We start from the raw sequence: 20,392 nt of genomic DNA, 5'->3' as shown, positions 1-20,392 counted from the left end.
CATTTAGAGACGCCTAGCTGGTCTATAGGCCTTTTCTAGGCGTTTTCTTTGGACGAGACAGTGTGCCTGCTGCACCCAGAGGGGAACTCACAGGGAAGGGCTCCTGCCAGCTGGCTCCCACTATGGAGGGTCTGATGATGCCGATGTTGATCTTGCTCTGCTCCCTCTGCACCACGCACTCCGCCAGCGCCTTGGTGTAGGTGTAAGTGTTGGGCCGGTCGCCGATGAGCCGCGGAGTGATGTCACGCACGATGCCGTCGTCCATCCACCTGGGGGGTGGGGGGGTGGTGGGGGGGTTAGTGGCACAAAAAAAACAAAAAAAAGGTGGAAACACACCTTTACACGCCGGAAGATCTGGTGCATTTCATAATGTAGACAACCAGGGGACTGCCAAAGCAGGTAAGATCAGAAGCGGATTAATATATAAAGAGTGAAATTATTGCATATTGTCGCCGCTTGTCTCATCTCCATATTTTGTATGCGTTTGTTTAGGTAAATGAATGCCCTAAGTTGGCATACGAGATTGTTGGGCAAAAGTAAAGGCACACTTGTGAGCTTTCGGTAATTTTTGAATACTTTTAAAAAATAAATACAAAAAAGCAAGCTTGGGGTTTGGCCTCTGCCTCAACGCGTCGCAGCTACTCACTCAAGGGATTCGATGAGCTTCCGGGGCTCAACGGGCGGCGGGTAGATGACCTCGTCGATGTGCCTGCGGTTGCAGTTGGCGTAGGCGGTGGAGATGTGGATGAAGGCCTCCAGGTGCTGCATCTGCTGGGCCAGTGTGAGCAGCTGTTGCGTGGCGATCACGTTCAGCTGCAGGGCGTGTCTGCGCACGTCGTCCAGGAGAGAGAGAGAGAGAGAAGAGGCACCCATGTGTCAATTAGCCCTTCGCTAAACCCCACCGCTAAAGCGATAGTCCAATGCAACCGTTGCAAAGGATGGAAAGCTTTTGTCACCTCATAGCCGTCAAGTGTTATTTTGCATGGCTGCAGGGTGTCGTTGAACACATACTGTGTACACAGCTTAACGTCGGGAAAGTTACACGACTCACCCACCCAGGTGATGGCAATAATACTAATCACCGCAGTCCTGCCGCACAGTACATAACTCCCGGCGGACGGTTGTTAAAGTTGATTGAGTTGGATACGGTTTCTCCCTCTAACATTTCCTCGTATTTCTAGTTTATTTAAATAGTGTCATGGTAAATGGTGCATTTATATAGCACCTTTATCCGAGGTGCTTTACAGAGATTGTGTATTACATTCACCCTTTCACAAACATTCAAACACACATTCACACACCGATGCCGGAGGAAACCATGCGAGGCACTAAGGTTGGACGGTTTGGGACATTTTAAAACCCCGGTTTACTATTGCCAAAATACCGTGTTTTTCGGTTTTACCGTCTGATTTTAACGTGGCCATGCGTTCGCATTATTTCATTTTGTTAATCAGAGACTGCTATTACAGTCTATCGCCACAAGATGGCCCCTTTCGCTATTGTAATGTCTCGTCAGTCATGTTTGCCTGTCTTGTCCCTCTCTGCCTACCGTAGCGTATACTGTAGCAGTGTAGCCCCCAGGAACAGGCAAACAGCGTTGCTGGTTGCCTGCTCCGAGTTGATCTCAGTGATTATTTTACCCATTACATTAGTATCTTATGATGTGACAGAAACGAGTCATGAACGCATCCATAAACAATGCGCGACGACGCGCTGTAAGCTTGTAGATCGGCTATTTTCTGCACGCGCTCCGCAGTACGGCGACGTATAATTAATTCTAGATTGGAAGTGGAGACACAGCCGTTGTCTCGCATCAGATTATTTCAGCATGATCAACTGAGTTTAGTTCATGCCTCACAGAGAGTGGGCCAGTTGCTGTTGCTGATAGGAATATTTTTGCAATGCTAAGCTGCAACGAATCTGTTCTGTGACTGTCTGTCCCAGCATAGCTCTGTGTCTGTGCCACAGCAACAAGTGATTTTGTGACTTGACGTAAACCATACAGCGCACGCACGCACACACACAGTTTTATTATTTAGCGCTTGTGTGTCACTTGGTTTCAGCGTTGCCTGTCATGGTGCACGCACGTTAGGGGGAGGCGGGCGGGGGAGAGCAGGGCAAGTCTTGTAACTGGCACAAGAATTTAGTCAGACACAGACGGACGGATGGATCATGCGATGCTGCCATTCTCCACTGCTTCCGTAAACAATAATCACGGCCACCCAACGCTCATGTCAGGTTAAACGGTTTGCCGGTTTGACAGACTTAGCAAAGTTCTTAACTAACAAATGAACCACTTCAGAAGCAGAATCAACTTCATTGTCACATCATGGAGATTCTGACAATAAGGCGGCTCAGAGAACCGGGAACCACGAGGTTCCCGGTTCGATCCCAGGCTCCCCCAGAGTTAGTGTCGAAGTGTTCTTAAGAGCCCGCTATTCACCTGAAGAAGTTTTGTCTCATCATTTTTTACTTCAAACAATTCCCGGTTTAAAACGGCCTCTTATTCAGCAATAAGCACAACTATGAGCATAAACGTCCATCCATATAGTCAGGCAGAAAAACAATCCTGACTTGTGCCCACTTCATTCATTCCTCTATACTTGGTAAACTAATACTTAGTTGACCAGGCAGCATTGGCTCTGTACTTGGTCCACTCTTTTTGTCCCCCACTATTTCCGCTGAATGTTAGCCTCAGAACAGGGCTTGTGGACTGGGAGGTCGGGGGTTCGATCCCCGGCCGGGGCATACCAAAGACTCTAAAGTAAATAATGGGACCCAGTGCCTCCCTGCTTGACACTCAGCATCAAGGGTTGGATAAGGGGGTGGGAAGTGAGGACGCTGGCGTCGACTGTTCGCCGCTTCACCTCCCAATGTATGAATGAATGAACCATTGTAAGCGCTTCGAGTAGAAAAGCGCCATAAAAATGCAATTCATTATTATGATGAGCAGATCATGCTTTCACAGAGGACACGCTTCCATGGAATCCAAATGACTGAAATCCGCCGCGTGGCGACTGAGAACTTTAATCCATGAGTCTATAGCTGCTCAGCTTCGCCCCACACTGAGCCATCAGTCACAGCAACAGGCGTCACGCACACACGCACACACACACACACACACACACCCAATACCGCCTGAAAGAAGCCCAGCCGTGACGGTTGTCCCACGCAACAGATGCAATCTATCTGGCTCCATGCAAGCATGCTGCTGGTGCCCGTGTGTGTGTGTGTGTGTGTGTGTGTGTGTGTGTGTGTGTGTGTGTGTGCCATGTGCTTAGGCCTTGCCTTGTGATCGCAAGCGGACCAGGGTTTGAGTTCGACTCCTCCCGTCTTGTCTCGCAAGTCTTTCCTCTCTCTGACCTCGGTTTCTTGTCTCTCTGCACTCTACTATTTGAAATGGAGCGTAACACATTGTCGCCTTCTTAAACAAAATGGCCCCTACGTAATATCTTTTAAGGTTTTCAGAAATAAATTAAATAAAACTGATCCAAAACAAAACTACTGGTATATGATATTTCAACAATTGTCTATTAATATATACATAATACTGTCTGTCAGTTATGTAACAATACGATTACATAGGAATAAACCTTTATAAGCCAATTTACGTATAGGCTACTGACTTGCCTATTTTGGCCTAAGTCAATATACTAAAGGGACGGGATCAGCATGATCCTTTTCAATTAGGATTTTACCAGAGGTGGTCATGAGGAGCCGACTGAAAAGAAAACATGACGTAGGCCATTAGTTTAGGCCCACCTCCATTGGCGTAGATTAACACCAATTGGTATTTCATAGAGCTTAAGATCGATCGAGTCGAGATGCTACTCACGTTAGTGCACCATCATGCATCTCTCAGGCACCAGCGCCCACTCCGTTACTTTCAATGGCCTTTATGTACAGAACAATTCCTCGTCCCAGATGGCATTTCTGGTCAAATCAAGGTTCATTCCACGGCCCATAGCCGACACTGTGATCCTCGCGATGAGGCTTTCTCGTTGCCCGACTGCAAGACCGGAAATGGATGCGACAACACACACAGTAGTAACATTTGGAACATCCGGTCGCGGGTGTTTGGCTCTTCAAAATAAGTGTTGAACAGGGATAAATCCTGTTTCCCTGGCGGGAAAGTGGACATTTTATGTCCCTCACATGTGCAATTTAGAGTCCAAATCCATGGACACTGAGCACCTCAAATACAATTCTCCAGAGCTGACCAGCACGTCGGGGAGCTTACAGGAACATGAGCCGTGTGCCAGCTAGACCAGCAGACATACTGTAGTGGTGCAAAGGATGGCAGTCAACTGCAGCAGAAATCATTAAGTACGCCAGCACAGCATATGGACAGGAGCACTGTGCCCAGCAGCATTCAGTTACAGTGCTGCAGCAGCAGCAGCAGCGAGGTGTAATGAATGTCAACTGTCTTGCCTGTAAACTAAGGCAGGAAAAGAGCTAGTTTGCCAATGGCATGTAGGAAAAGGGTTATTGAAGCAGTATTTCTTTCTGTGTTGGACTATGGAGAAGTCTTGTATAGAGAAGCTGTCCCTTCTGTCCTCAAGCTGCATGGATACAGTATATATCATTCAGCTCCGCGATTAGTATCTAGTGAACATTATAGGGCTTATCACTGTATCCATGATAGTGGGTTGGCCTTCCTTGGCCGACAGGCGAAACAAACACTGGTACCAGTATATTTGTATTAAGGCAATTAGATGATGGGACTTTATTTTATTTTAATGCTCTATTGGATTGGAAATTCTGTACCATTATAGGACACGCTCCAGTAAACTCTGAACTGTGGAAAGCCTTTTGTTTTAATGCCCCAACCACCTGGAATGACCTACAGCTTTAACCTGTTAAGCCCCAGTGTGGTCCAGGGGGAAAATCCCCAGAATCAACATTGCAATTGCAGATTGATTAGGTCTGATTAGATTTATTGAGTGCTGTTCAGAGGTAAACAGCCGATTAAGATGCAGCATCTTATTTTCATTTTACTTTGTCCGGAATGTTCAATTTTTTTTATCACGGGCTGACAACTCGAGGCTATGAACATTAAATGAAGGAAAAACAGAACACAACGCAGTGTATCAACATTCGGTTCGTCCACAACGGTCCAGTGCGACGGAAGTGTTCATTTCTTAATATCCTCTTGCAACTGTGAATACTCTTCCCGTTTGCTCTCTAAACCACGAATGCACTCCAGTCAACACAGAGGATCCGCATAAGGGTCACTCGCTGCTACCAAAACAATGTCAATTAAACAATAACCATGTGCTAAATTGTCACTTTACTGTCATCTGGGGACTCCCCCCACCCCCGCAAAAAATTAAATATGTGTGTGTGTGTGTGTGTGTGTGTGTGTGTGTGTATATATCATTTTCGACCCACAGGTTGAGAACGGTTGCATTAGCAAGAGCGGTGGGGTGTGTGTGTGTGTGTGTGTGTGTTCTCACTTGAGCGGCTCGTCGAATCGGATGGTGGCGGCACAGTGGAAGACGATGTTGACCTGGGCGGTGAGTGTCTCCACGTCTTCGGGGCTGATGGCCAGGCCGGGCTGCATCAGCTCGCTGCTGATGGGGATGATCTTCTGATGGAAGTCTGGGTCCTCCTCACGCACGCGCTCAAACAGCTGTCCGACACACACACACACACACACACACACACACACACACACACACACACACACACACACACACACACACACACACACACACACACACACACACACACACACACACACACACACACACACACACACACACACACACAAATTACAATTAATTTAGCAGGGAAACAAATGTAGCAGGGTTGACAGTTCATGGGCACATAAGGATACACATGGCACCTTCTCCACCGCACACACACACACACACACACACACACACACACACACACAAAGTTATGTCCACATGACAGTTAGACTGCAGGTGTCACTGTTGTGCAGCAGACAGTACCATGAAATGGCCTCTCGAGAATAAACCAGAAAGTGAACTCGGGAAAGGAAAGAGGTAGGAAAGAGAGAGTCTTCTTTCCCTTCGGAGGTCGCCACAGCGAAACATCTGCCTCCATCTCACCCTGTCCTCTGCCTCCTCTTCTCTCACACCAACTAACTTCATGTCCTCTTTCACTACATCCATACATCTTCTCGTCGGCCTTCGTCTAGGCCTCCTGCCTATGGCAGTTCCAACCTCAACATCCTTCAACTGAAATTAACCGATATACTCACTATCCCTCCTCTGTACAAGTCCAAACCATCTCAGTCTGGCCTCTCTGGCTTTATCTCCACAACATCTGACATGCGCTGTTCCCTCTGATGTACTGAGTTGTTACTCCCAGAGAGAGAACCTCAACATTTTAGTCTCTGCTACCTCCAACTCTGCTGCCTGTCTTTTCTTCAGTGCGACTGACTCTAAACCAAACACATGGCTGGTCTCACCACCGTCTTCTTGCATACGTACCTTCCCTTTTATTCTCGCTGATACTTTCCCATCACACCCGACACTTTTTATCCACCCATTCCAACCTGCATGCACTCGTTTCTTCACTTCTTTTCCACAGGGATTGTTAATGCAGGACTTTGTTAGTATATCCTCCTTATCTTACAAGCTCACAGCGTGTTGCGGTGTAATGTGTTTTTGGATCGTTTGGATGTTTTTTTGGGGACAAAATAATATTCTCTCATGGTGATTCCTGGAACAAAGTAATTTCAAATGAGGGTTCACAGGAAAATACATGTCAATTTGATGTTTGAGAACCACTGGTCTAAGACACAAGTGAAGTGAGTACGTCTGAAACAGATATTGATAACCTATTTGATGTATTATATAAAATAATAATGTATCTGATCTTTTGCAAGTGATCCGTCACAGATCTGTGATCAGACTGGCAGCCAAATCCAGCCCGAATCAGATCTCTGACACATCCAGATTGGAATCCGATTTGTTTTAAATAAAAGGAATCCAATTTAGAATGATCAGCTTACTGCGTTCAGAATCAGACGGATCTCCTGAGATCAGATTTGAAACGACCTCTGAATGTGGCACAGATCTGTAAATGGGCAGGACTTACGCATGAGATCTGGGTTCAAATACAGAGTAGAAGTGGACAGTTAAAAGGTACTAGCTTTAACCTATTCTGACCTGAGATCAGATTCATACGATGTTTCTATATCAGTGATGCTCAGGCTTTTCATGTCAAGGACCCCCAAAATTATATATGAGACCCCCCATCTGAAAATATACTGTTCCAGGGACCAGCCGCCCCCAGAACCAAAGATTTGAGTTTAAAACATTTCCCGTGAAAGAATATATATTTAAAGATTTACGCCACATTTGCACGATTTAAATCTATTTTTTGTTGCATATCTTACAAGCTTGTAGATCTGCTATTTTTCAATAGCTAAAGTTTAAAATAATGGTTAAAAGCTACAGTACGGTGACACAGATGCGTTCCAGGTCTTAATTGACCAATCTTCAATCATCCCATTTGTCACAAACGTGACAGATTGCATAAAGTGAGCGTGATTGACGAGGGCAGGTGTGTGAATCCCGACACGGCCATTGTCACGCTGCTAGTCGTGGCGATACTTTTATGCGGTGTCTGTCACACACACACACACACACACACACACGCACGCATCAACGCACGCACGCACGCACGCACAGAGCAAAGACAAAGGCCAGCTTGTGCCTTCATTCCACCTGTTACACCACTGTTTGTTAGCCATGCGTGCACGCCCAGCATTCCAGGGTGTTTGTGCGTGTGTGCGTGTGTGCGTGTGTGTGTGTGAGTGCGTGTGTGTGTGTTCCAGGGTGGCTGGAGGATTATGTGAACTCTGTGTGATCTCTTACTAAAATGACACCGGCGGCTGCATGACTTTCTGCCGCACGCGACACAGTGGTGGAGAAAGCATACTCACATTTTGTTTTTACTTTTAAGTACTTGAGTAAAAGTACAAAAGTATTGGAATCAAAACGAACTTAAAAGTACCAAAAGGAGAAAGCACTCACTAATATGCAGAATGTCCGGTTTCAAGTTATGAAAATGTACAAAAAGATATCTACAAGCTCACAATGCGTCGCATCGAGACGCATTGAGAGCTTGTAGATCTGCACCAATCAGTATTTTTTTTTTACGTGGACTCCGGTGGTAGTGGATGTGAAACGGTACGAGTCGACTGCACTGTGTGTGTGTGTGTGTGTGTGTGTGTGTGTGTGTGGTGTGTGTGTGTGCGAGTGTGTCATCATCCTCCTGTTGCTGTGGTCGAGTGGCCGCATGCGAGACGCTGACTGCAGGCGACAGAGAAGGTCAGCCGGTGGTCACGCATGCGGTCACATTGCGTCTGTGCATGCTCGCATTACAAAGCCTGGCAGCTGCACACAAGACATTTGGCGGTTTTGCTGCTGAATCAAAGGTGTGTGTGTGTGTGTGTGTGTGTGTGTGTGTGTGTGTGTGTGTGTGTGTGTGTGTGTGTGTGTGTGTGTGTGTGTTGCTTACAGTGCAGTCGTGTGAATGATGTGTCGGTGTGTGTGCAGTAAGCCGTCCTCCTGGGTGGCAAAGTGCTCTCTCTAGCCCGAGGCCGGCCGGGGGACAGATGTTGAATAACAGCTTCTAAACAGCCGTTTAATATCCCCCGTTGTTCGTCTCTCTGCTGCGTCGCCGCCCTCTTTTCTATTTCCGTCTCTCTCTGTCTCTCTCTCTCTCTCTCTCTGCTGTGTTGTCTAAGATTAATAACAAAATAGGGCCTATTCCAGATGACGCATGATGACCCAAAACTCCACAAATGTCGGTGGGGGGTCACATGTTGGCCAAAAATCTACTGCAAAACAAAACCTACTTACGTACATATGTACGTATACCTCCTGTACATACATACATGCTGCTGTATTTCAGTACCAGGGGAGGAGAAAAAGGACTGACAGTTTTGTACTTACGTAAAAGTATCAATATTGCAATATAGAAATTCTCTCTGTGAACAAGTCCGGAAATCAAAATGTGCTCGAGGAAAAAAGTATTGGCATCAAATGTAAAACTTCAAAAAGTACAAAGTACTCATTCATACGAAGAATGTCCCATGTCAAGTTTTCGAATGTATACAAATATTTGTATTTGTATACATTAGGCATACTGTATAGGGCTGATGTTTCTATGGGATAGGGCTGTTCTGTTTGCATTTTATGTTGTCCCTTTTTTAATTGGACCTGTCCGAGTCTGACCAAATAAAATTGATTGATTGATTTTTGGAAATAGCAGATCTACAAGTAGATCAGCTGTTTTCAAATGGACAAAATGTGCATAGGGCTGAAGTGGATGATGTATGTTTTGTAATTATCAAAATCTACAAAGTAACTATAGTAACTAATGTTGTCAAATAATTGGAGTGGAGTAAAAGTACAATATTTGCCTCTGTGATGTAGTGGAGTAGAAGTAAAACTACTGAACCTTTGACATACTCAAGTACAAATACTTCAAAATTGTACAGTACATAAGTAAATGTACTTAGTTATACTTCCAGTTTTTCACCACTGCTTTTCGTTATAATTCAGTACACGACATTTTTTTTCCCATTGCTATTATTGCTTGTTGTTTTTTACCCTGTTCAGCACTTTGGTCAGCCTTGGCTGAAATGTGCTATACAAATAAAGTTTGATTTGATTTGAATACAGAGAGGGTTATGTAACCGTCTGGACAGTTACAGTAGGCACGGACGCACGGACGCACGCACGCACGCACGCAGTGTAGTGTTGCTTTCATCAGAAAGTTGTCCTCATGAATATATAATATCGTATCGTATTTAACCGTTTCTTTTCAGTGCAGCGCGCGTTCTCCCCTTGCAGTCCACAGAACCTTGGCTTTGACGGCATCCGATGACCTCATCAGAGTCTGACTTATTTTCGGGGCACACCCGGAAAGTCGGCGGCGTGGCGTTGCACTGCTGCCCGCTCGCACAGCGTTGGCTTGAACGAGGACTATTAAAAGACGACGGGAAGCGAAGACCGTACGGTGGGACTCCATGTTGCTCCACTGGAAGGAAAGAAACATGCGCAATTGAGACCAAGGAAGCTGAACGTCGAAGTGTTGGCTGCATATAGTCCATTGCGCATGTTTCTTTCCTTCCAGGCAGAAACATGGAGGTCCTCTTTTCAATAGTCCTTGGGAAGTCCTCGAAAATATTTTATAATGGCAGAATATCTAAACGGGTCTCGGTCTCTCTCTCTCTCTCTCATTTTTGACCACTAAACCACTAAAACCCCCGCGTACAGTACGTGCAATTCCAGACATGACCCTGCCCGCCCGGCTGCCCTGCCCCGAACACGTACGGGCTAATTGTGTTCGTACAGACGCTCAACCAAGCTGGATGGCTGCACCGCGGTGGATTGGAAAAGGGGGGCACGGGGAGAACATGCAAACTCCACACCTAGGGTCTGGGCACTGCTGGTGTGGAGGAGGGAACACCCCCCCCCCCCCCTCCACCCGGCGGGAATCGAACCCGGGACCCATAGCTGCGCTACAGACTGCACCAAGACACAAACGACTTCTTCTAAGTGGAATAGAAGTGCATCGGGGTCAGAGGAGGGATTGAGGCCGCTGACCGTGGGCATCAGAGCGCCCTTTGTTACAGAGCACAGGCACAAGGAAAGAAAGGCATTGTGGGACACTGGTATTCTTTTGTTAAGAGGCTCATCAGACCATCGGTGGTCTTGTGCCAGGCTAACCACGGCTCTCGTTTCACCGCACGGCCTCCCCTCTCTACGACTCGCCGGCTACAAATGAGAAAACTGTCTTGACAGTTACCCTTCACACACACACACACACACCGACCGCCTTTCTCACGGTGGAATCGGGGGGAAGAAAAACAATCTCGTCACACCACAACCGCTCCCAACGTGGTCCGACATCTCAGCCAAAACAGGGCTCCATTAGCGCTACCTTTAACTCTTCGCAGACGCGGGATAAGAAAGTCGATCAAATGCAAGTAGACAGACAGACATGCAGACACTTTATTGATCCCCGAGGGGTAATTCAGATGATGATGGCTCATACGGGCATACAAATAAGTAATAAATACATGTAAAAAATACATCACAAAAAGGGGGGGGGGTGGATTAAAAGAAAGGCAAATATATGAAGAGCATAAAAAATAATTAAAAAGGTGTCACTAGATATTGCACAGACCCGTAAACAACTAAAAACTAAAAGCTGGAAAGCCAATAGTCCAGTTCACAAGCCTATATAGTGGGCTGGCCGTCGAGTTAAAGAGCCTGATCGCTGTTGGTACGAAAGTGTTCTTGAATAGTTTGTTCTCATACACGTCAAAGAACGGAAACAGATCCTCGCGACCACTTTTCTGATCTGCCAAGATTTTGTGGGGTTGAGGATGACTCACATTGTCCATTATATGGCCCTAATCTTATTTACAGTAGCACAGAACCGTGGTGAGGCCCTATACTACCACCGGCTCCATTCAAGCACAATCTGGGCTGTGTATAAAATGTCACCGTTAAAATGTCAGGCTGAATAGTCTCTTCCCCCCCCCCCCCCTCTCTCTGCAGTGGAGCCTGCTCGTATACAGTACAGTACGTGTGGTTGCCAGTTGTCCCTTCACCGCGCGCAGGAGAGAGGACCCACCATTGTCAAGGGACCCCGGGGACAATAAAGAGAGAGGACCCACCATTGTCAAGGGACCCCGGGGACAATAAATCGTGGGTCCAGAGAGTGCTGCATGGAAGCAGATCGCCCTGCGGAACCTCCACAGGGACAGTGCGCTAATGGAGTTTTCCTTTCAGCTCGCAAAAACCTGAGATGCCATTCAAAAAGCCCTCGCTTCTCGCTAACTGCCCTTTAACTGCATGGCCTCTTGTTATTTCATGCACCACCCTATAGGGTGTAAAAACGTGTACGTCACCAAGAGAGGGGGCGGCGTCTGAAAAGCTAGGGACGCTATTCTTGTGGGCTTTAAACTCTAGCCCACATGACTCAGAATAGAGTGACGGTGGTATGCTTTAAACTCTAGCCCACATGACTCAGAATAGAGTGACGGTGGTATGCTTTAAACTCTAGCCCACATGACTCAGAATAGAGTGACGGTGGTATGCTTTAAACTCTAGCCCACATGACTCAGAATAGAGTGACGGTGGTATGCTTTAAACTCTAGCCCACATGACTCAGAATAGAGTGACGGTGGTATGCTTTAAACTCTAGCCCACATGACTCAGAATAGAGTGACGGTGGTATGCTTTAAATTCTAGCCCACATGACTCAGAATAGAGTGACGGTGGTATGCTTTAAATTCTAGCCCACATGACTCAGAATAGAGTGACGGTGGTGGGCTTTAAATTCTAGCCCACATGACTCAGAATAGAGTGACGGTGGTATGCTTTAAACTCTAGCCCACATGACTCAGAATAGAGTGACGGTGGTGGCATTTAAATTCTAGCCCACATGACTCAGAATAGAGTGACGGTGGTATGTTTTAAACTCTAGCCCACATGACTCAGAATAGAGTGACGGTGGTGGCATTTAAATTCTAGCCCACATGACTCAGAATAGAGTGACGGTGGTATGTTTTAAACTCTAGCCCACATCACTCAGAATAGAGTGACGGTGGTATGTTTTAAACTCTAGCCCACATCACTCAGAATAGAGTGACGGTGGTCTGTTTTAAACTCTAGCCCACATCACTCAGAATAGAGTGACGGTGGTATGTTTTAAACTCTAGCCCACATGACTCAGAATAGAGTGACGGTGGTATGTTTTAAACTCTAGCCCACATGACTCAGAATAGAGTGACGGTGGTATGTTTTAAACTCTAGCCCACATGACTCAGAATAGAGTGACGGTGGTATGTTTTAAACTCTAGCCCACATGACTCAGAATAGAGTGACGGTGGTATGTTTTAAACTCTAGCCCACATCACTCAGAATAGAGTGACGGTGGTATGTTTTAAACTCTAGCCCACATGACTCAGAATAGAGTGACGGTGGTGTGTTTTAAACTCTAGCCCACATGACTCAGAATAGAGTGACGGTGGTCTGTTTTAAACTCTAGCCCACATGACTCAGAATAGAGTGACGGTGGTGTGTTTTAAACTCTAGCCCACATCACTCAGAATAGAGTGACGGTGGTCTGTTTTTGTGTATATTGAGCTCGTTCTTGGCGACAACATAGTGAACCAACACCAGGATGGACAGAAAGAACGCCGGGCTCGACATACCTTACAAGGACAAGGAAAATGTTGTGAACAAACACGGCTGTGCTTAGATACTTTGTTGAACATTATGTCTCTGCGCCCATGCGCCGTACAGCCGAGATCCAAGCCATTCTACGTCTTTTTTGTAAACTCGTCAATCTGGTTCCTTGGTGCTGTCTCCATGCTGGAAAGCTGAAAATCTAGTTCCGTTTTCTGGCTCATTCCCTCGACGTGACCTGCTGTGGCACTAAGTTATTTACTGATCAAGTCTGCACCACTCGCTGTACTTCTTTCCTTCCTTGCTGCCTCTGTCGTCCATGTTTTCGCCGGGCATCGGGCGCGAGTTTGAATGGACAGGTATCATTCAAAAGGGAGACATCGAAGAGGAAGGACGGGTGGGGGAAGGATATGAAATGTCGGAACAGGTCAGCTCCATATATGGAGATTCTAGGTGATGATCCAGTCTTTTCCGTGTATGGCTATCCAGGGTTGGATGAGGTCAGTGTCGCGATCTTCATACAGTATATGGAGTGTCGACCATATATGGTCGTGAGGGACCGACGGGCATATATGGTGACGTGATGGACGGAACGACAAATGGACAGGGCTTTTGCAGGTTTTCATAGTAATCTATGAAAGCCTTTCTGAAGCCTTTCGTTTTAAATCTAGTTCGTCATAGTTTTAAGTTGTGTTTTTATTGTATTATATTTGGAGGGGGCGCTCAGGTGGCTCAGTTGAAAAGCACCTGCACACCCGAGTCTAGGGTGGGGGGTTAACACACACACACACACACACACACACACACACACACACACACACACACACACACACACACACACACACACACACACACACACACACACACACACACACACACACACACACACACACACACACACACACACACACACACACACACACACACACACACACACACACACACTTTGTGGTCAAGTGAAAACGCTGCTGGATTAAAATGGCCTCGCTGGGCCAAAAGGATGTCTGAGGCAGCTCCTTCTACAGCACTTTGAAGTTGTTAACTCCTCCTGAAGACCTGATGCTACACATTTCCCTCTCCCTGCTCTTCGGGGTAGAACATCTGTTCTCTGGCGCATGCACGCGGCGCTCAGTACTCTCTCTCTCTTTCTCTGCCGAGTCAGGGGCAACGCGAGCCAATCGGCGAGCAGAGCAGGACGGAGAATTTACAGTCGCTATAGGTAGGGTCTGCCAAAACGTGTCAAGACGAAGAGGCAATTAACTGCTGCATCCTCAGCGCTGACCTCCATTTCCTGACATGCACTCGTGTCCAAGCGAGTCGAATAATGGAATTGGGTTGGGTTACTGTTAAAGGATGAACACGGAAATAATTACACACTTTTACCGGACGACTGACACTGTTGATTGTTAGCCAATTGTAAAATGCTTTGTGTGTCACATTCAGACAGCGACAGTGGAAGCAGCCATGGAAGGCCCGTAAGGCGTTCGATGTCTTCTTCATGGACACTTTGACATGAGGAGCAGCCGGGAAGAGAGAGAGAGCTCTATAAGCCTATAACCCAGGGGGGGAGAGAGAGAGACAGAGAGAGAGAGCCCAAAGAGGGGTAGAGAGAGCTTACAGTACTGTATGTCATGAGAGAGAGAGAGAGAGAGAGAGAGAGAGAGAGAGAGAGGGTGTATACAATTCTTTTGAAAATAGCAGATCTACAAGCTCACAATCGCGACACATTGTGAGCTTGTAGATCGGCCATTTTCAAATGGCCGAAACGTATAATAGGGCTGAAGGGGTTCGTGTGTGTTTTGTAATAATAGCAACTAAAGTTTCTAAATAAATGTATAGTGGAGTAGAAGTAAAAGTATTGGGAATTGGAAATACTCAAGTATACCTTCAAAATTGTACTTACGTAAACGTACTCCGTTACTTTAGACCACTGTATCTCGGTATATGTGGGCAGGTGGTTGTCACCCACGCAATGACCCAAAGAGAGAGAGAGAGAGAGAGAGAGAGAGAGAGAGAGAGAGAGAGAGAGAGAGAGAGAGAGAGAGAGAGAGAGAGAGAGAGAGAGAGAGAGAGAGAGAGAGAGAGAGAGAGAGAGAGAGAGATAGAGAGAGAGAGAGAGAGAGAGAGATAGAGAGAGAGAGAGAGATAGAGATAGAGATAGAGATAGAGATAGAGATAGAGATAGAGATAGAGATAGAGATAGAGAGAGAGAGAGAGCAAATATTTCGCCCACACAATAACCCGCAGAGGGACAGAGAGAGCCTCATTACACCCATGAAATAACCCCGGGGCCAGCTGTACTACAACCTGACCGTTATGAAATAACCCCGGGCCAGCTGTACTACAACCTGACCGTTATGAAATAACCCCGGGCCAGCTGTACTACAACCTGAACGTTATGAAATAACCCCGGGCCAGTGCGGTATACCAAAACCTGACCGTTGCCTTGTCAGCGCTACAGTTTAAGAGCATAGAATGTTCAAGAGTAGACGGAGGGTGGGGCAAAGCAAGCTAAGCAAAATGGAGGGGTTTCTCAGGCTACCCCATCATTGTACACTCAATAGCAGATCAATGTGTGTGCACTCTGTCACTCTCAGAGTTAAAATGAACACTGTGCAGGATTTTCTGTGGTTTGACACATTATAAGCGAACGGAGTGCTTCCCACATCAAGTGGGCTATCCGTCGACCACTTGCGAAAATAAAAGGTGAGAAGTAGCAACCCCCGTAAGGCCCAGAGGAGGCTGAGCCGTGGCAGTGCGACTGCATGAAGTAACAACCCCCGTAAGGCCCAGAGGAGGCTGAGCCGTGGCAGTGCTACTGCATGAAGTAGAAACCCCCGTAAGGCCCAGAGGAGGCTGAGCCGTGGCAGTGCTACTGCATGAAGTAGCAACCCCCGTAAGGCCCAGAGGAGGCTGAGCCGTGGCAGTGCTACTGCATGCAACCCCCGTAAGGCCCAGAGGAGGCTGAGCCGTGGCAGTGCTACTGCATGCAACCCCTGTAAGGCCCAGAGGAGGCTGAGCCGTGGCAGTGCTACTGCATGAAGTAGAAACCCCCGTAAGGCCCAGAGGAGGCTGAGCCGTGGCAGTGCTACTGCATGAAGCAGCAACCCCCGTAAGGCCCAGAGGAGGCTGAGCCGTGGCAGTGCTACTGCATGCGCGGCCAAGCATAATGCCAGAGTGCTGTTGTCATCAATCCCAGAGAATATGGACGAAGCCAAGCTGAAAGTTCACTCGCCTCATGACCACAGTTTGACACATGACATCATGACAGAATATGGCAAATATAGTGCGCGCACACACACACACACACGTACGAACAAACACGCACGCACTCACGAACAAACAAACAAACATGCTCACATGTATGCACGTAACGGAAAGAATTGAAAGCGTTCTCATTAATTTATGTCTGAAAGGCAACACCCTGGGAACTGGCTGATAGCTGCTGCACGTAGTGGATAAAGTTTGTGTGCATGCGTGTGTGCGTGTGCATGTCGGGGAGGGATACTGCAGAGCCGCGGTGTATAATCTTGATGAACATGATCTTCTCTGTCTTCTCATCTGTCCTGCCACCGAACCGAACCCATGGGGCAAGTATATACCGACCTTCGGCCCCCAGGCTGCCTGCATGCGGCAACCCAAATGACGCTCGTTCTTCCAGACCGCGGGATCGATAACACCCGCGCACGGAGCACACATACGCACACGTAAGCTATAAGGGCTTGAGTAACGACACGAGGCCCCCGGATCGATGTGCAAACCCCGCGGTCGTGTTCCCCTGGGGGGGGGGAGGGGGTTCCCGTGCTTCCATATTTCACGGAGAAACGTTTGCAGGCTTTCCTTTTGCTGCCTCGGACCTCCAGCTGCACCCATCAGGCGAAATTCAATACAAGAACACCAGATGTAATAAAGAGCCATTCAGCTGTGCTGGGAAGGTTTTGAAAACCAGAAAAATACAATAGCCACCCAGTGTCGGTACTTGGTTAACAACACATGCTGGACGGGAATCCCTTTTGGTGTGGGCCTGACCTCAAAATTAAAGAAAAAATCTTCTAAATTCTCCTAAGTTTTCTGAAATAAATATTTTCACGATTTTTCAAAAATAGCAGACCTACAAGCTCGTAGCGCGCCACTCGGTGGCACGCTTTGAGCTTGTAGATCTGCTATTTTTCAATAGCTAAATTATAACATAATGTTTAAAACACCCAAAATGGGTTAAGCATACGTTAGCTATTGGAAAAAAATAGCAGATCTACAATAGATACATTTAGATCATTTGATGCGACGCATTGTGAGCTTGTAGATCTGCTATTTTCAAATTATATCTACATTTGAAAACATGAAATGGGACATTCTGCATAACGAGTACTTTCTACTTTTGGTACTTTTAAGTAGCATTTTAATGCCAATACTCCTACACTATACTGTTACTGAGAGTGTGTGTGTGTGTGTGTGTGTGTGTGTGTGTGTGTGTGTGTGTGTGTGTGTGGCACCGACCGAGAGGTCATGACAATCACACCTGTGTAAAGTGAGCAGTGCAACAGACACAGGGACATACACACAACACACATTGCTACGTAATGGAGTGGTTAGGCACCACTCAGAAACTCATAGCTGCGCTCATAGCTTTCTCCACACGCTCTGTGCGGAAGCATTCTCTCTCCCTCTCTCTCTCCTCTCCTCCCTCTCTCTCAAACATGTACACACACGCACACACACGCACACACACACACACACACACACACAGTACATAAAGGCTGACCATGGAGCACTTGCTCCACTGAACTAGTTCTCACACAACGTGCCCCTTTATCTCTGGTGTCGACTGTGAAAACAGGGGCCGAAGAAGAGAGAAAAGAGGATTTTTTTTAAATGAATGAACGCAGGGGACAGTAAAACAAAGATTACTCATAACATTCTTGCAAAGACGAGAACAACTTGGCATGTGTTTAACTGGCGGCCTGCTCGGCAGCATGCTCCCGTATAGAAGCCATTAGATGCCATGTTGGAACAAATGCTGTATAAGCACACACAGCCAGACACATTCCACTTCTGGCGAGCAACGATCGCCAAGCATCGGCGAGCCTTTGTTAGACACGCGGTGGAGATATAGCATTGTTTGGTCAGGGCTGATCCTCCTATGCCGTAGCCGCAGTGCAGCATATAATGAGCCCAGTTGTTCAGGGATGATGATGATGAGTGTGTGTGTGTTGGCTGGAGGAGAAGAGGTTGGGGCTGCATGGGGCATCTGTGAAGAGACACTCCATGGGTCCACTCACCTATAGGGAGCATGCTACTAAAGGCTGACATTTGTTGGGGGTTCCAGATTCCCGCGGGATGGCATTAAAATGCGTATTAACACAAAGTATGCCAAGATGAGGGACCTCGTCTTTCTTTAATTTCATTTAATGGAGTAATTAAAACATATATAGGAAGACAGGAAGGCTCTACAGCGGGTGGTGAAAGTCTGCCCAGAAGATCACTGGATGCAGCCCTTCCTGCCCTCAGTGACATTTACACCAGCAGAGGCAGGAATAAGGCTGCCAGCATCATGAAGGATGCCACCCACCCTGGTCTGTTCGTCCCCCTCCCTTCAGGGGCAGGAGGCTGCGCAGTATTAAGGCCAGCACCAGCAGGAAGAAGAATGGCTTCTTCCCTGTGGCTGTGAGAATCATGACTCCAGACCTTTGAACTGTGACCTTTGCACTAGTGATCTGTTGATTACACATGAACTCTGCACTATGAACTTGAGCCGTGACACATGAAGTGTTTCTTTTAATGCCGTTTTGTAGTGCTGCTGCTTTTTATATCAGTGGGTTGTGCAAATGTTTTTTTTGCACTATAGGTTTTTATATATATGTAGTATTTTAACTTCTTTTAAATTCCGTTCTGTGCTCCCTTTCTGTATGGAATGACAATAAAACTCCTTGAACCTTGAACCCATAGCGATGATTTGATTGGCTGAGCAAAGTACATAGAGGATAAAAAGTGAGGGCAGTGAAAGTGAAGACGCCAAAAGTGATTGGCCAGAATGACGTTTGATTGGCTGACGGAATGTGATGTATGATGAGAAGAAACACCCCTCACTTCACACGAGTGTGATTTATTTTTAAACGAATGAATGTGTGTGTGAGTGAATGGGTGAATGTAATGCACAATCTCTGCAAAGTGCTTGGATAAATGTACCATTTAAGACGGTGCACGCGCAGACAAACGGATGGCCAAAAGGCTCTGCAGTATAGAGCTGCGTGGAGGTGGTGGGCTGTGCCACAGAGCTATGTATGCCCACAGGCCTGCATCAATCAAGTGCTTGGCATGCCATTCACTGCCCAGCAGCCGGAGACAAGAGCTGCAGCTATTTCAGCATTCCACCGGACTCAACAGTAATGGCCAAAAACCTTTGAATGCTCACACGGGGATTCAGTGTCAACGTCGGGGCATTGGGACGCATGGGAACAATCAGATCGCTATCCGTCTTGTCTTCTCCGAGCTTGGGCCACGTCCCGATAACATCCTTACAACAACAAAAAAAGATGGGAACAGGTTGTTGCCTGGCTGTTACCTAGCAACAGGGGTTCTTATGAATGACAGCATTGTGGCTGAAAGGACTAGAAGATAGGCGCCCTCCCCCCCCCCCCCCCAATGGGCAAAGGAGAAAATACTGTCCTATAAAATATAAAAATGTCACAGCAGTAAACAAACTTGACGGGACTGACATGATTAAATTGCTAAATTTACATTAAGAAGAAACTGCAAGGGCGCATAACATTTTATTATAGTACATCTTGTAATGTATATCAATAGGCTTTTAAGCGTAATGTAGGCTTTTAAGCCAAGAAGTAAAGTTGTTATCCATACTGTAAATCATCAGAAATGGATGAGGTGGCCAAGGCTGCTGGAACCCTGGTCTTTCTCATAAGAGGCGTTTAGTTCACATTAACACGAGAGAAGCATTTCATCATCTTAAAAGATGCAAAGTGTCTCTTTGGTTGAGAAATGTTTTCCCTAAACGAAAGAGTCTTCACGAAAGCTCGCAAGTCCATGTTACTGCAGCAGACAAGTGGAAGACATCACCTCAGAAGTGCTTCTGTTGGTTACATACATACGGTACGTATGTACGTATGTATGTATGGTGATAGAAATTACTGATCATAGCAGTTTCATTTAAGAAAAAGCATACCCGGGTGAAGTGAGGGGTGCCC

At 46.7% G+C, this 20,392-nt stretch overlaps 1 protein-coding gene across 1 annotated transcript in view; it reads right to left on the bottom strand.

Moving 5' to 3' along the window:
• The window catches only part of LOC308310792 (fatty acyl-CoA reductase 1), a 70,609-nt gene that overhangs the window by 13,736 nt on the left and 36,481 nt on the right, over nt 1-20,392 (bottom strand). Inside the window, exons 3-5 of the mRNA XM_080757224.1 lie at nt 5,457-5,632; nt 647-826; nt 92-269 (exon numbers count right to left, since the gene is read on the bottom strand). Coding sequence (XP_080613350.1) covers nt 92-269; nt 647-826; nt 5,457-5,632 — 534 coding nt within the window. The remainder of the gene's footprint in view (nt 1-91; nt 270-646; nt 827-5,456; nt 5,633-20,392) is intronic.

This window comes from Protomyctophum bolini (assembly GCF_963924005.1).
Source record: "Protomyctophum bolini genome assembly, chromosome: 23".
NCBI classification, from domain to species: domain Eukaryota; kingdom Metazoa; phylum Chordata; class Actinopteri; order Myctophiformes; family Myctophidae; genus Protomyctophum; species Protomyctophum bolini.
Note: the sequence above shows the minus strand (reverse complement) of the source record. Positions and strands in the feature narration are given on the sequence as shown.